General features: G+C 57.0%; 1 protein-coding gene across 1 annotated transcript in view; it reads right to left on the bottom strand.

Moving 5' to 3' along the window:
- The window catches only part of LARP1 (La ribonucleoprotein domain family, member 1), a gene marked incomplete at both ends in the record, with an annotated part of 24,292 nt that overhangs the window by 1,622 nt on the left and 6,638 nt on the right, over positions 1-16,032 (bottom strand). Inside the window, 15 exon segments of the mRNA XM_010161865.1 lie at positions 7-31; positions 308-459; positions 838-944; positions 1,038-1,243; positions 1,845-1,968; positions 3,163-3,522; positions 3,801-3,970; positions 4,822-4,996; positions 5,209-5,353; positions 5,537-5,743; positions 6,402-6,543; positions 6,734-6,865; positions 7,457-7,628; positions 8,369-8,434; positions 10,039-10,100. Coding sequence (XP_010160167.1) covers positions 7-31; positions 308-459; positions 838-944; positions 1,038-1,243; positions 1,845-1,968; positions 3,163-3,522; positions 3,801-3,970; positions 4,822-4,996; positions 5,209-5,353; positions 5,537-5,743; positions 6,402-6,543; positions 6,734-6,865; positions 7,457-7,628; positions 8,369-8,434; positions 10,039-10,100 — 2,245 coding nt within the window.

The following is a 16,032-nucleotide window of genomic DNA, read 5'->3' as shown; positions in this document are numbered from 1 at the left end:
TGGGACTGACCAATGCCCAGTCGTTTCCGCTCTGTTTAGGGAAGAGGGGATGGTTACACCGCAGATCCTCTCCCAGGAAGCTAGCTCTGCACAGGGGCTCATGTACAGGAGGGTCTTGTGGCACTGCAACCGCACCTAGCCCCAGTGCTGGAGACCCTGAGCCCCAGCTCCTGCTCACTACAGACTGCGGGAACATGAGCTGCCTGCATGGTTGTCCCGTAGGACCATGCTATCTCCGCTGCACATGCTCCCCTGGCACAGCAGAGCAGACCCCCTGCCCCACGCTCGGCAGCGCAGGCGTACCTACCATTAAGGCAGCGCCGACGGTACTTGTGGTAGACGTGTTGCGTGAAGCCGTTCTCCTTGAGCAGCTCATGTGAAGGATGCTGGAACTTGGGCAGGGACTGCGGGGTGCAGCCGTAGCTTCCAACGGCCGGGGTCCCCTCCGAGGGGCTGGAGCTGAGCACAAGAGACTCCCGTCAACCCTCTTCCTTGGCATCACCCAGCTGACAGCAGTCACACTCCACCCTGCAGCACTCATCCGTTGGTCCCAGTGACTCCCTGTGACTGTCTACTCTGGGTCTGGGACCTGAGCCATGGGGCATCCCACTAGGAAGGGAACCACGTTCCCAACAGTCTCATCTCGTTATTCCAAGGCTTCAGAATTCCCTCAGCTCCTGCCAGGAGGGACAAGATGGGTCCCAGCCCCTTCTGCAGCCACCAAACAGGAGATCTCCTCTGCAAGACCAGACACTGCGCTTCCCCTTCCTTCCCACACTTCTCCCTTTCCCATTTCTGTCTCCTCCATGACACCATGCTCCCGTCTGTCTCTGGTACCTGATGGAAGCAGTTCGGGGCCTGTGTTCCCGAGAGTCCATCACCCAGCCCACGTGGCACTCCATCGGGGGGTTTGAACTGTGCCTCGTCTTCCTCTTCCGCGGAGTCTGCAAGACATGGTGCATCAGAGATGTGTCCCCTTCCCCCTCACCGCAGGTAAGGAACCCCAGCTCCCGTCCCACACCCAGCCCCGGGCCCACCTTGGCATCTATCGTCCTGCCCTCTTTCACCACCGGGTAGAACCGGGGCGTCTGCGTGGGGTCCTTCAGCTGAGGTGTGCGAGGGGTCCGGGGGGTCCTGGCGTTGCGGTAGTTGGGTGATTCTGGTACAGTCGTAGGCAAAGACCGGGCGATGGTTGAAGGCTCGGGGACTCCAAACAACTTGTTAGCCAAAGCGTCTGTAGGTACTGTGGAGAGAAACCCCCACCCCACGTCGAGCTAAGCTCTGAGCTCAAGAGCATCCCTGCAGCCAAAGGACACCCATCTGGCAGATGGGAAGCAGTGGGGCAGGAACACAAGGACATGCCATAGCTCTCCGAGACAAGCAGCTTCAAATACAGTATGTCACCAGCCTGGCCAGACAGCCCAAAGCCTCATAGCAGGTCCAAGAACCAAGCTTCCAGGGATCCCACAAGGCACCTGCTTCCCAGTGGCTAACGGCAGCGACACATCCCCCTCCCCCAGGGGTATCAGGCAACATGCACAGGCAAGTAAGGCCCAGAAGGCAGCTGCCTTGTGGGTACTCAGAGGGGGCTTCAAGAAGAAAGTCACATCCAAGGAACTACATCCAAGTGTGCCAAAGTTTCCTCACTCCACTGGGACACCCCTGCTTTTGGCCCCCCTCTTCTGAACCTCAAAATATTCAGCTAGGAGAAAGGCATTGCTCTGGGAAAAATAACGCCCCAGACCTATGGCCGAAGTTCCTTCTCCCCAGCTGCCACCCAGGACCTCTCATCAGAAGGAACAGGGACAAATTCAGGCCCACGCATCTGTGTCCCTGTCTCTTACCTTGCTGGAATCTGGGGGGACCAGGAGGGACTTCCTGGTTTGGATCCACGGGGGGCTCTGGGGTCAGGGTGTCAAACTGCTCCCTGCTGATCATATTCACCTTCTTGAAGTTCTCCACCTCTTGCTGCACGGGAAAAGGAAGATGATGAAGCAACCCCGTGCCCCTCTCCTCCCTCCATCCCATCCCGACCACCGCTCTGCTGTGCAACAGCCCCAGCGCTGGGCACCAGGCACAGCCACAGGGCCTTGGTGCCCAGAGGGGCAACGCGCTGGGCAGGGGCAGGGCGGGGAGATGCAGCAGACAGCAAACCGGGCACTGCACAGCCCGATCTGAGCCACGTGCTGCTCCCAAGCTTTCAGGGATCCTACCGGGCACCTCGCTAACCAGCACGTACTTCTTTCAGGCTTTTACGCACCCAGGTCAGCACCAGTGCAGCAAGGTTTGGGGCAAGCTCAGTAAGCCATGCCTGGCCAGACCCCACTTCTCCGCACCTTTCTGCATCCCTAGAGCCTCCTTCCCACATTCTCACAGCCACGGAAGTGGAGCACAACACTCCCAGGTACTTGAAGGGCCCAAAGCCCCAGCATACATTGTCTCTCTGTCACCTGCTTTCCACACACCCTCAGCTTCTGCCACCCCAGAAAGCAGCGGTGTTTCGGCCATGTGCTACCAGACACGGGAGCCACAGAGCCCAGCCGGCGGCTGACAGGCTGTCCCACCTCCCAGCCAAAATCACTTCCGTCGCTGAACAAGTCTAGGCAAGTCCCCGACCATGACAGTCACCAAGCTGGGACCCAAATGTTTCCAAGCAGCAGATGGGCTTTCTATAAAAAGCCTCAGTCTATGCAAACTGGCACCAAAACAGAGCAGAGCTCAGGCCAAACACAGCCCAGCCATCAGTGAGCCCATCCCCACTAATGCGGTCTCCAAGGGACAGAGTCTCTCTGTCAGACCTGTCTGTCTGTCTCTTGGAGACAGGTCTCCAAGTGCAGAGACACCCCGTTCTCCCATAGATCCGGCACTGCCAGCCAAGACCCTGGAGCAACAGGCCCCACGTTCCAGGTCACTTCATTATCGGTACTTTGTTTCCCTGGCTTCAGCCTTACGCCACGTTAGAGCCTTGTTTATCCCCGATACAGCACAGGATGACGCTGGGAGCCAGGAATCCCAAGCTCTACAAGAGGACTAATCCCGGCTTAGCTCTACCCCACAAGTGGGCTGTAACCAGCTGTACTGCCCTTGCGACCCCGCATCAGGCTGCGCACGAGGCTCCCTGTGCCCCTCATAGACTCCCTTCCTTGGATCAGCCGCTCTCACCTTAATCTGCGAATACTCTGGCTCAAACTGCTCTGTCCACAGGTCCTGCTCGTAGTAGTACAGCCCATCGTTGATCACCTTGGCTAACTCTGAGCTCATTTTAGCCCTGGATGTGTGGTTGCCAGTCCGGTCCCCACCAGGATGCCGGCGCAGGTAAGGAGGCGTCTGCGTCACGATGAGAATCTTGTTCACGTCCCGATCGTCGATCTCGTAATCCGAATCCTCGTCTGACCAGTCGGTGAAGGTGTTCTTGCGGCCATCCATCTGCTCCATCTCCTCATCGAAGAGGAAGTCCAGCTCCTCGGGCTCATCTTGGTCCTTCTGCTTTTGCTGCTGCGGTGTCTTTGAATCCTCTGGTTTCTACAAGCAGGGGGCAAGGGTGACACAGGGTAAAGACCACGTAGCGACACAGGCTGACTGCTTGGAGACCTGACTATTGCCACTGCTTCCTTACCGCAGCCAGAAGCTGCCCACATGGGGAGAACACCTTATTTACACCTCTGAGGGGCAGCTCCAAAGAGGGTCAGATGGGGCCAGGAGAGACACACATCACCCCCATGACCAACACACCCTAGCTGATCCCAAACCTGCCTACTTACAATTCAAGTCACCCAGACAACTCCTACAGCACCACCTACCTTTGGCCTGGCTGGGGAGGGCCGAGGTCTCTTCTTCACTTCAATCCACGTCTCCGAATCCAGGTCTGGCAGACTTGCCGACAGGCCCTTGGGCATCGTCTTCAGGTTACTGACCTCCTCTGTTTTGGTGGGGACCGGGCTGGCAGGACGTGGGGAGCCAGGAGCAGACTCTAGAGCCAACGAGAGCCAAAGGTGCTTTAGAGACAGGGATCGAGCCTGTGGGGTTGTGTACGTAAAGCACCTAACCAAGGAGGGAGTTATTTTGGCAGGATGGCACAGCTTGCGGGACTAACTAGCATCCAGTGGCCACGGTTCATCAGCATACTGCCCACAGGTGCTGGGGGGGCAGGAAGCGTCCAGTTAAGGCTGTGATGCCAGTGGTGGCCACAGAGCTCTGCAGGTGACACTATCCCAGACACACAGAGCCCTGAAGCAGGTGGTGACTGCTGCTCTCAAGGAAACCTTACCACGTCAGCCTACAGCCAGTGGGAATGGATCTTCTCCTGCCAAAACTAACACAATAGCACCAAGATGATCCTCCATTTGGCCTCTCAGGCCCAGCGCTGGGTGCCTGCCAGCCCCCATGAGACCGGGTGACAAGAGCAAAGGGCGGGCCACGAGGGACAGCAGACCCTTCCCCAGCACCTGGCTGACAGCTCCATACCTGCTGCCCTATTTGTGCCCAGCATCTCCTCACCTATTAAGAAAAAATGGGGTTTACGAGTGTCCTCTGCAGTAGCAGAATTCCAGGCACAGCCAAAAGACTCCTAGCAGGACTGACCCTCCACGGAATCCCTTCAGCCTCCGCAGAGGAAAAGCCACAGACACAGTTTCGTTCCTATCTCCCCACGTAGAGAGGTGGCAGCACTCCGGTGGTCTGAGGACAGAGCCTACGCCTGCTCCCAGCAGAATGCAAAGAGCAGAGCCATGCCCTGGGGAACACTCGATTCCCAGGACTGAGGGTCCTGCTGCAGTACCAACAGTGCATCCCACACCTCCCTCTGCCTTTCCCAGTGCTCACCCGTCTCTTTCTGGAAGCTCTGCCGGGGCACAAACTCAGGGCAGTTGATGAACTGAGAGAAGTCTGTCTGTGTGTAGTCTGCCATAGGAGGGCCAGGCAGAGCCCATTTTTCTGGCTGCTCTTTTCTCCTGATCTTCTCATCCACAATTTCCACCACCTTGCTGTCCTTCAGAGCCTGGAACCAAGTGACACCCAGTTAACTCAGGGCCCTGCCCTGGCACACCGAGTGGCTCAACACAAGCCCTTCCTCCCCAGGAGGACCAAGAGGAGGAGGGAGCAAGTCAAAGCCAAGGGAAGGCTCCACACGCATCCCACCCATAGCCCAGGCCTCAGACAAGGGTGGCAAGAGGAGAACAAGAAGGAAGGTCCATCTTTCCTTGGTCTCACCTTGATGATGAGGCTGATGTCGGTGGTCAGCGCCTGCACCCGGTGAAAGCTGGCGATCAGGGTGATGGGAAGAAAGCCGTCCGAGTCCATCTTGCGACGCAGGAAGAAGTCTCGCTCCAGGTTGTCCACGCTGAAGTAATATTCTCTGTATGGACAACATGCCAGTGAGAGGCAGGACTTGGGACAAGGTGGTGCTGTAAGCTGCATGGCACAGAGTCAACACATCTCAGCTCTAACCCTACCCATGGGATTAGCTACGCACTCTCCAGGATCATCTGTGAACATCCCACCACCAAACAACTCTCAGACAAGAAGAGGTGGTGCTTACATCTGCCGTTTGATGTAGTCTTTGAGCAGTTCCTGGTCCACGCTGTAGAGCTCGGCGCTGCTGATGTTGTCAAAGTAGTAAGTGATGTTGCTAGCGTACTTCTGGGTGCGGGAGCCATCCGAGCCTTCAAATTTCCGGTACCCATACTGGTAGTCGAAGTGCCCTGGGGGACATCAGTAAGGGTCAGCACAGAGCCCCCGGCACCTACTAGACACGCTGTGCTGCCAGATGGGGTCAGACTCCTGCAAACAGCTCCCTCTGCGCAGTTCCTGGGGCCCCATGGCAGCCCACAGTGGGGCATCACTGACCCACATCCCTCCATCCTCCTGCTCTCAGCTTTTGCTGCAGAACGGACGCCAGTGAAGCCTCAACACACCAAGCCAAAGGCCAGGAGCAACTGGGCAGCCCAGGTGACAGATGAAGACGCGACACTGAAGCCGTGGCAGGGTTCGTACAGACACTGCCCTGCTGAATACCAGTGCACACACTCTTCCCCATCCAAGCCAAGACTCCTGCTTGGCTCTCACCATGACAAAGCCTACACAGTGTCAAAGCATGCTTCAACTCCTGCACGCAGGGGTATTGCAACGGGCAGAAAACAGGTGGAGGAGCTTGGCCTCAGTCGCAAAGACATCTGTCTTTATTAAAATACTAATATGAATGAAGTGCATTTATTAAAAGCAGCTCAATTCAGCAGCTCTGACTAATTGCACAATACTTCCCTGTATCCCTACAGCGCTCCGTCCTCCCCAGCCTGCTTTGGAACCCCAGGCCTTGCACACACACACAGAACCCTGCACACTTCAGCACCTGTCCTCTTCTCTCACACAGAAAGAGCAAGACCACACATTCCACACAAGACCACACATTCAGTGAGCCACGGCCCCTGCCGCGGCCCCTGCCTCGGCCCCGGAAGGCTCCTCGCACAGCTCCTCCCTCGCTCTTCACGCTGGAGGTTTCGTCGTGGTCCTGCCAGCTGCGCTCATGCTTGTTGTCCGTGTGCCAGCCTGCAGCAGACGGGCAAAGTGTCAGGAGGAGCGTTAGGATGCAAGGACCTCCTGGAAGCCAGCCCGCTGCACGCACAGCCCTGTGAAGGCAGGAAGCGTGCCCACCGCCCCATGCCGTGCCTAGGCAGCGGGGTTGGCTCTGCCCCGCAGCCAGGGCCGGGGAGAGCAGGCCCCCAGCCTGAGCCCCCACCTTTCAGCTCGCTGCGGTTGTTGGAGGGGTGCCTGTGCTGCTCGTTTTGCCGGTTGTTCCGAGAGGCCGTTTTGTCCCTAGGCACCTCTGACTTCATGTCTATCTGCAAAGGGACCCACTTGTGTTTGTTGCCTGCAAAAGGACAGGGTTTGGGTGTGATACAGGTTCAGAGAGCATCTGCTTCCTCCCCACAGCCCTTTCTTGTCACACAGCCCCTGCACATGGAGGAGAGAAAGCAGGGGGGGCTCGGGGCCAACCCTGTCCTCAGACCTCCCCCTAGGCCTCCCTGGATGCAGGAAGTCTCTGACCAGGACTCTCAGTCACGGAGGGACATGACATGAAGCTCCCCTGTTGCTCCACAGCACTTGTCCTTCCTCTGCCAAGGCTCAGGCCAGACTGAGCCCATGTGCCAACGGCCGATGCAACCCACAGTCAGGGGCCCTTTGGTGCCACCACGGAGTGCACGTGAGGGGGCAGGCCACTGCCATGCTCCCCGGGCACACAGATGCCCCTACTTAGGCCCTGCTCCACCTGCTTCCAACAAAATGACACTTTGCCCCCCTGAAGCCTGCAAACACTTTTTCACCACAGCTGTCCCCATGCTGGGATCATGTCCTGCAGCAAGATCCCAGGGAAAACGGTGGAAGCTTCCACCTGGCTGTGGGTCACAGAGGCAGGGACAGGCTGAGCCCAGGAAACTGTCCCCACCAGGTCCTGCATTACCTTTCTTCTTCTGGGCTGACTTCTGGTTGTCGTCATCGCCATTCTTCTCCTCCCCAGACTCATCTGACTTGGTTTTCAAGCTCTCTTTGCCATCGCTCCCATCCCCTTTCTCCTGCTCTTTCATGTCTTTCTTGACAGGCAGTTTCCGGAGGGATGGTGTTTTGTGCGGCTGCTGGAGACACACCAGTGCAGGCAAGATGTGAGAGGGGGGAGAAATGAAGAGCTGGAGGTAGACTCCAGCTGTCCCAGCAGGAAGACCCTGGCCTAGGCTAGAAGCATCCCTGCTCCGCACCACCCAGAGCTGTTCTGTTCCTGGGAGGAAGGGCTTATGTCCGAGCTGGACAAGGGGCTCTACAGATGCTCAGAAGTCCTGGAGCTGAGACATAAGCCCCAGGCACAGAAATTACCGATATGGACTGCTGGGAGGCCTGGTGCCCCCGACTGCCCCCATAGCAAAAGGGTGGGTGACCCTCCCGTCCTGACAGCCAGCCAGGAAAGCAGCATCCAAAAATAGAAAGGTTTCAACACCACCCCCATCCATAGCAGGAGAGGAAAGTCATGCCCCTCGGGCACACCAGCCGTTTCTCACGTGTTTTAAGTTTCTCCCGTGGAAGTCTTGGCTTTTGCCCAGGCCCTTTCTTGCACTGAGCAGCCCTGAGGAGAGCGGGTCTGGAAGCTCCTTACCTGCTTCACCCAGCCTAGGGGTTTAGACTGGGCTCTGGGCTCCCAGAATAGCACTGAGGAAGGGAGCCCAATGCATGGGGCTGCCCTAAAAGGAAATCCCCTGCACACTATTCCTGGCTGCCTCCGCACAGGCACTCAGCACCCCAAATGGCCTGGTTCAGCCAGTGCTTCCAGAGAGACAGGGAGGTGTGCAAGGGCCTGCTCACCGGAGTGATTTTGTGTTCTCACCTGGATGCTCTTGTGGGCTATTTCTCCAGGCGTTGGCCAGTTTGTGGCATCACCAAAGTCACCAACCTTGTATCCAAAGAGAAAGGTCTCGTTAGTGCACGAGCTGCAGGTGCCATACCCTGCATCAGCAGCCAGAAGCCCTTCCAGTCACACTGTCACAGCCACCACCCACCAGTGTCCTGCTGTCCCTGGGAGGTTTGGGGGTGACACCCAAATTGCACATATACAGCCCCTCTCCCCACCCAAACTGGGCCTTTGAATTAATCCCAAATAACTGCAGATGAGTTTATGTCTATCAGGGATTGCAATGACTCTTCCACCTGCCCTGCAAACTCCCAGCCTCCCGGCTCTCAACACACATTTTGCCCCAGCAGCACCATCTGCACCCAGGTGCCCAGGGTATCTCACTCATCGTGGGCTCCAGCCCTCAGACAGGGAAAGCACACTGCTTTCAGCATTCTGAATCCGTCTGAAGCAACTACATCCCATTAAAGAAGCTGCCTCCAGCCAGTGAGGAGTTACAGCCAGGCACAGCTTCACTTAAGCCCAACTGCAACCAAGTGCTGTCAACAACAAAGCAAGGGATCATACAGAGCTGGTAGGAAAATTCAAGCAGGTGTCTGACAGCGATGGGGGCTCCATCATTCCAGACACCCCATGGCCACTTTAGGGACCGCCAGTCACTTCCCAGCTAAGCAATAACTTGGACACTACCATCATTCCTCTCTCTTACAGGTTTCAGAGAGAACATGCAGGACAGAGGAAAGGACCCACACAGCTGCCTAGGCACAGGATGAATCTTATCTGGGCGCAGAGATTCCTCCTCGCCATTTTTGGGTTATTATTCCTAAATTAATTTGAAGTCCCCAAGTCGATCCCGTCTCTACATTCAGGTGTCACGCTCCTCTCCTCAGGAGGCAGGTTTCCTGGGAAAACCAACTCCAGTGCAGGGCCATGCCTGTTTCAAGATAAGACCAACTTTCATCCCGGGGCCTCCTCTCCCTGAGATGGAAGAGATAAGGAAAGTCTTATCAAGTTTCAGATGTGTCTTGGCTGGCTGCTGGGAGCCAAGACCAAGAGCCCATGGCACTAGCTGTGTCCCAGCTGCATGCAACATCCTCAGAAGCAACTGTCCTGCATTGCACGTTGGTTCCCTGGAACAGATTGCCCTGGTTCCTCCAAAGGAGTCTCTTTGTTTGGAATCAATTAAGCTGGCTCTCCGTGCCCTAGTGAAGAACAGATTGCACAGGGAAGAACGGACCTGCGGACACGGTGCTCTAGCACACCTCCACCCTGTCTGCACTGCAAAGCAGGGCACTGGCTGAGCTCACAAGGGACTTGGGCTGTCCTTGGCATTGGGGGAAGAGGCCTTCCACATCCAGCACTGTGCTCCAAGTGCCTTCCTGCAAGAGGGGAGGCAAGGTGGTCTCCCCTAGCCTAGCTAAGTAGAACACTAGGTCCAGGCAGCACGCAAGACCACTAAAACGCCGAAGATAAAACGGAGAATCAGGATGTTGCTTTCCTTGCTCTTGGAGGCGGTCAGGCCAGCACGCCAACCCCTCCATAGCCAGGCTTGTGAAGGAAGCGGTCTGCTCACCAGACCCTCACGCAGTGCCAACAACCACCCAGAAGCCAGAGACCAGTGAGGGGGATAGCAGGCACAGCCTTACCTTGCTTCCCTTCCGCTGTCTTGGGTTTGCAGCTCTCACCACTTTTGCAGGAGTTGTGTGTTCTGCAAGAAAAGAACAAAACCATTAAAACACAGCTGAGGGCTGCGGAAGAGTTAGCTCTGGAAGGAGGCAGGCGGGAAATGAGACAGCTCCCTCTTCTGCAAAGGAGGGCTAAGAGGAAAAGGTGAGTAGAAACCAGAGCCAGATTCAGTAGAAATCTGATCTGGGTTCCAGAAGCACCCCATCAACATCACAGGACTTCTGATCAATCCAGGCAGACAAGAAACAGACCTTTAACCCCATCCTGCCGCAGGAAGGCACTCCCTGACTTTGCTCAGCACTCCCCACTTGGCCTTGCCAGCCAGGCAGGAGGGTGGCGAGGAGTTCAGCTCACCCTATGGAGCTCCACGCAGAACTTGATCTGCTGTTATGCACAGCAAAACAAACATGCCCTTGAACAAGCAAGGCCCATCACCACGTCAACTTGGCCAGCCCTCCCCAGGGAGAAGAGGAGGGGTCTGACGGAGGGACGCACGATTCTGCAGCACACGGGCACTGCTCGTCTTGTGCTCTGATCCCCAGTGCGGGGCAGCAAGTTCACCAGAGGGAACATACAGAGAGAAGGAGCCAGATCTGGAAAGTACCTAAATCCTACTATAGTCAAAAGTATTTAGTCACTTGAGTGCCTCCAGAGTGTTTTAAGGTGTCAGAGTGCAACTGCTGGGGTTCACATCACCGTGGACCTTATGCAAGACATGCAGCAAGTCAGGACCTCAGCCCCACCACGACCTGTCTTGGCTCCCACTCACACACCACCTCCTTCCAAGCAGAAAAAGAAACTCACTGTGTTTTCTCTCTCCCAGGTTTAGCTGCAAGGTCTCCAGATCAGGAGCAGGCTTACGCAGTGCACGTGCAGAGTCCAACAGAGCAGCACGCCGCTGCGTAACACAAACCAGCCCCACAAGGGCCACGTGCGAGGGTCTCCTCCACGACAGTGGTGCTCTGCGGGGAGAGGAGAGCCCAACGGCCTCGGCATGGGCTGTCCCTCAAGGCAAAGTGCCACACACCTGGCAGGAGCAAGCATTCTGCTGACTCTGCCAGCTTTAAAAGAAAGGCACCCCAAACTGCGGTGGGGGTGAGGGTGGAAGGGAGGTGAAGAGCCCGAAGAAATGCAAAGGCTACCTGGGGACGCTTAGGGAAACACCCTGAAGAGCCTACCCAGCTCCATTCAAAGCTGGCTTTGATCTCCTGCAGAAGGCAGGACAACTTTGCCTAGATGATCAAAACCGGTCCCCTTCCTAGCCTCGAAACCTGTGATTCATCCTGCCAGCCCAGCCTTGCTCAGAGCTGGAGGCTTTGAAGTGTCAATAAGGCAGAGTCAGACATGGCAGGACAGCCACACGTGCTCCCCTTCCCTAAGGCTCCTGTGTGGGCATTTCACCCTCACCGAGCTCTCAGCTGGGTCCCCAAATCCTCCCCTTCCCCCCCAGCCTACCTGCACTGCCTCCCGCCACGAGCAGCAGCATTCCCATGTGTCCCTCATTTATTCCACGTGCACCTCATTGCGAATCCCAGCTCCTTGGCACAAAGCTTGCCACAAGGCTTTGAAACTTTTCCTGCTAGTGTAGGAAGAGCGAGTGCTTTCAAAACGGCCCCTAAAATCCCCCACTCAACGCCCACAGATGTCACCAACTAAATATAGCTTCAAAAGGCACCAAGTGCTACAGCGCAAACCCACAGCCAGCCCAGTTTTCCACAGGTACGGAGCATCCCTGCCTGCTCCGACAGCACTGACATGCCTGGCACTGCGGAAGAAAAAACAACCCAACAACCGAGCTTGCTCTGCAGCCTGATTAGGCACCAAGCTCTGGCTGGGGAGCAGGGCTGCCTCTCCCTGAGAGCCTCCCACCTGGGTGCCTGCTCCCACCTCGCTCGGTCGCGGCAATGGCATCCGGCCCTTTTCTCCAGCTCAGGAGCCCCACGGTCCTGTGCTTTTTTGGGGAACATTCAAATAGAGGCCCCCTCACAAGCTCTAGTAAGAGGACACAGGGTCACAGGCTGCGGGGGTGGGTGCCACAGCCTCCATCTCTTTGTGGGAGAGAGGGAGGAGATTGTTTGAAACAAGTTCTGCTGCTTTCCTTATCTGCAAGATAGGAACAGGGATCCCTTATCTCGCTGAGGTGCTGGGAAGACTAATTAGCATTTGCAGAGCGATGCGGAAGACCAAACACAAAGCAAAGCTGCAGCCTGGCAGGGAGGCTGCTCCAGGGAGCGCAGCCAGGCCAGCACCAGCGAGGGCCGCTCTTGGAGCCGGAGATCTGCAAGTCACGGTGGAGACTGCTCAGATCCAGGCAGGAGACGAGAGGGTGCTAGCAGATAGAGACAGACGCACCACCCAGAGCCATGACCCACGGCGAGCTGAGGCCGGGCATGCCTGGCACCCTCCAGCACACGACAGCCTAACCCAGGGCTCCAGCTCCAAGCCATCTGCGAGTCTGCAGTCAAGCTCCTGGAAACTGGTCTTCGCATTTCCCTTGCAGAGACTCCAGGAAACCCAAATGTTTAAAAATCCAAGCCCAAGACACATTTAGGCTAATCCAGGTGCTCAGCTACAGAAGAAAACCTTCCTACAAGGCCAGCAGCACGTCTGACGGTGCACAGCTGGAAAGCCTCCCTGCCAAGCCCCGCTGCCCTTCATCACCGCACCAACCTGGGAAATCGGGAGCAAAGGGGTGCTGTTCGCCCCGCACAGGAGCTCAGGACAAGCAGTGCTAGCAAGGGAGACCAGATACTGCCCTGGTTGATAGCCGAGCCCTTGAAAGCTGCTGATGGATGTCTTGGACCTCCCGGCATTTTACAAACCTTCTTTTGTATTTATTTGGTGGCAGTAATTTTACGATGCACTAGCACGGCGTGACTGCATGCTACCCTCAGAAACAGGGCCCCTCCATGCAAGAGCACAGACAAACCAGCTGCAGCAGGAGCTTTGGCCCTACGAGGCTGGCCAGGGGCCAGCGGGCAGGGAGGGAAGGAGAGGCTCTGCCTGCGGCCACAGAGCAGATACTGGCACAGCCAGGAGAGAAAAGCAGGTCTTGAGTTTTGATCTGCTGCCTGCAGCCAGAACCAGCTCATTTACCCACGGCTGCCCAGCCAAGAGGAGGTTGTTTCTGAACCGCCAAGGGGATGAGGCACCGGCGGGGGCACAGCAGCCCCAGCGCGGTACTGCAAACCCCTGCCACAGCCCAGGCACTCGCTGGCGCGACACTCGCTCCCCAAAGCGCCCAGCAGACACCTCGTGCTTCCCTGCCAGCCCGCGATCCTGCACGCTGCAGCCCTCGAGGAGGGAAACTCACGGGCACGTCCAGGTGAGCAAATGCCCTGTCCCTGGAAGCAGAAGAGCCGTGGCACACGCGCGAGCACCAGCCAGTCAGGGTGACAAGCTCCGGAGAGGCGTGCCCACCCCCAGTGGCACACGTGCCACGGGAGCGCTGGGCTCAGCCTAGGAGACATATTTACTACTTTACCTGGGAAAATCAAACCAAATGCCCACCAGCCTCATCCCCTGCCTTTTCTTACATCCAGTGCAGCTTGTAATGGATTTTTAGAGAAGGTGGATGAAGAAGTGGAATAAATGTGCAGGGCTGGGCAGAGACCTGGCGCTATACTGCAGAAACACCCACCCCTCTAGCAGGGAAGCCGTTATGCCCACTCCTGGTGTGCCACTCATGCAATGTAGACAAGGGCTCAAGCACCCCAGCACCAGCCTTGGAGGGAGCCCAGGCTCCCAGCAGGATGCAGTCCTCAGCTCCAGCACATGCTCCGTCCTGGACACAGCACACCTCTTCTTCCCCAGCAGCCAAGTCAACAGAAAGAAGCCATCCTGCCCCCAAGCTGGTCCAGCCCACAGCCTGGCACCCCGGAGAAACTGCTGACGAAGGCGGTTTGAAGCCAAGAGCCCGGACTTTGCGCTGGAGAGGCTGAGGCAGGGGTGCATGCTCTGTGCTGCAAGTCCTGTCGGGGCCAGAAGAGCCGAACTTGTATCCCATTTCCCCAGAGCCCTGGAAGGAGCCAGAGGGTGCTGCACAGGACAACCAGCCATATGCCCAGGGTCCAACAGGATCCACTTCACTACTCAGTCTCCAAACGATCCTCCCTCCCTCCTTCCCATGCTCCATGCGAGCGCCACAGGTCATAGCCAACACGACAGGACACCCGCTCTGGCAACGCCTTGTCAAGGTCCCCAGGTGAGGAAGAGCAAGTACAGTTTGGGCAAGGGTGAGCTGAGCATCCTGAGGGTCCGGGCAGGTTGCAAGTGAGAGGGGGAACAGCATCCCAGGCAAAACGACGTGGCAAGGAAAAGGTACTGCGTTAACCTCCTGAGAAACCAACAGACACCCAGGTATGGCAACTCCTGAGAAGAGTGAAGACGGAAAATATTAAACAGCTTACACTGAGAACTACAATTCACTCACACTACTGGTAAACACATGCTCATTGTCCAAGCAGAGAAAATCAGTCTGGGAATCACGTTTCCCCTGGAGATAGCTAGCTCCTTCAGTCTTTCCGGGAGGGCAGGAGAGTCCCTCCCGTGGTACGACACCCAGCACAGACACGGTGCACCAGCACCAACCCGCAAAGCAGTTCCCATGAGAATCCAGCCACAGCCAAGCCTGCCAGGACCTCGCTGTGGCTGCAAGGATTCTCTTGCTCCCCCAGATGAGACCTAGGGAGCCAGCAGAGAACAGCCCCCTCCCCAACAGAGAAACTCAGGGCACCAGCCCTGTCCGTCCTGCAGGCCTCAAGCGAGCTCTCTCCTAGGGCAGCCGGATCCGCACAGCAGCAGGGGCGAGACGCACATCTGGAGGCTCTTCTGTGGCACTCATCACTGCCCACGCACTCCCACTCCATGACTTGGGAGTTTGAACCTGACCCAACCATCAGAGGACACAGCTGGTGAGCCTCACCCTGCAACACCTCACCTTCTCCAGAGCAGTCCTGCAGGCCAGATGCGACCTTCCCCCTCCTGCCAGCAGTCCGCCTGCTGCACTGCCGAAGGATTTTCTTGCCAAGTCCGTCCCACGGAGGGCCCCCCTAAAGTTCCAGGCAGATAAGCCTTGAGGGACAGTCAAACGCTTCCTGCCCACCTCCTGTGGCTGCTGCACCCATTTCTTCATCAGCACGACATCAGCGGTGGGCAACACACTCTTGTTGCAAAGAGGCTTGGAAGCAGGGGCAGACGAGGGGACCTCAAGTCTCCCCAGGAGCGATCTCACAGCATCCCTGTGCGCAGAGAGGTGCGGGTACCCCAGACACCACGCAGCAGCTTCCACCTCTGCCTCTCCCAAGGAGCTGGTCCCAGCACTGGCCTCAGCCACGTGTCAGAGCTAATGCCAGACCGAGGTGGGGAACGCTTGTCTGCAGCTCCACGCGCAGGCGGAAGAGCCTGGGATTTATAGCACTGACTGCTTGGTATGCTCACATTTTGCTGAGGACATGGTAAGATAGGCACAACCAGCAAGGGTCAGGGCAAACTGGGCATGCAGGCTGTACCTCCTCCAGGTTTGCAACAGTCTACGGCTCTACCTCCCACCAAACTGCAGTAGCAGCTGGAGGTGCACACATGGAGGGGGAAATCACGGGGCACTGGATGGAGCTCTCCAACAGCTTTAAATGAGATGTTATCACAGGGACATCTTCCAGCATCAAGGAGTTAGTGTCTCCACAACAGGGGCTCCCACCCGCTCCTGGGGACGGCGGAGAACCACAGTTGGCCCCACCACCTGCAGCACACAGGCTCAAGGCTCCCAGCTGGCAGCACAGCATCCGGCCTTCTTTACAAATGCAAGAGGGATATTTGCAACACCTCTGAACTATCCAAAATTTCCTGCACATGCAGGAAAAACTGCAGGATAATGGGCAAGGTCAAGACCAAAGAGAAGACCAGACCTTTAAGCAGCATGGCTGAGCAGCATTTGGGCTTGTAAAGCACATGGG

Source organism: Eurypyga helias, unplaced genomic scaffold (genome assembly GCF_000690775.1).
Source record: "Eurypyga helias isolate BGI_N326 unplaced genomic scaffold, ASM69077v1 scaffold5962, whole genome shotgun sequence".
NCBI lineage: Eukaryota > Metazoa > Chordata > Aves > Eurypygiformes > Eurypygidae > Eurypyga > Eurypyga helias.
Note: the sequence above shows the minus strand (reverse complement) of the source record. Positions and strands in the feature narration are given on the sequence as shown.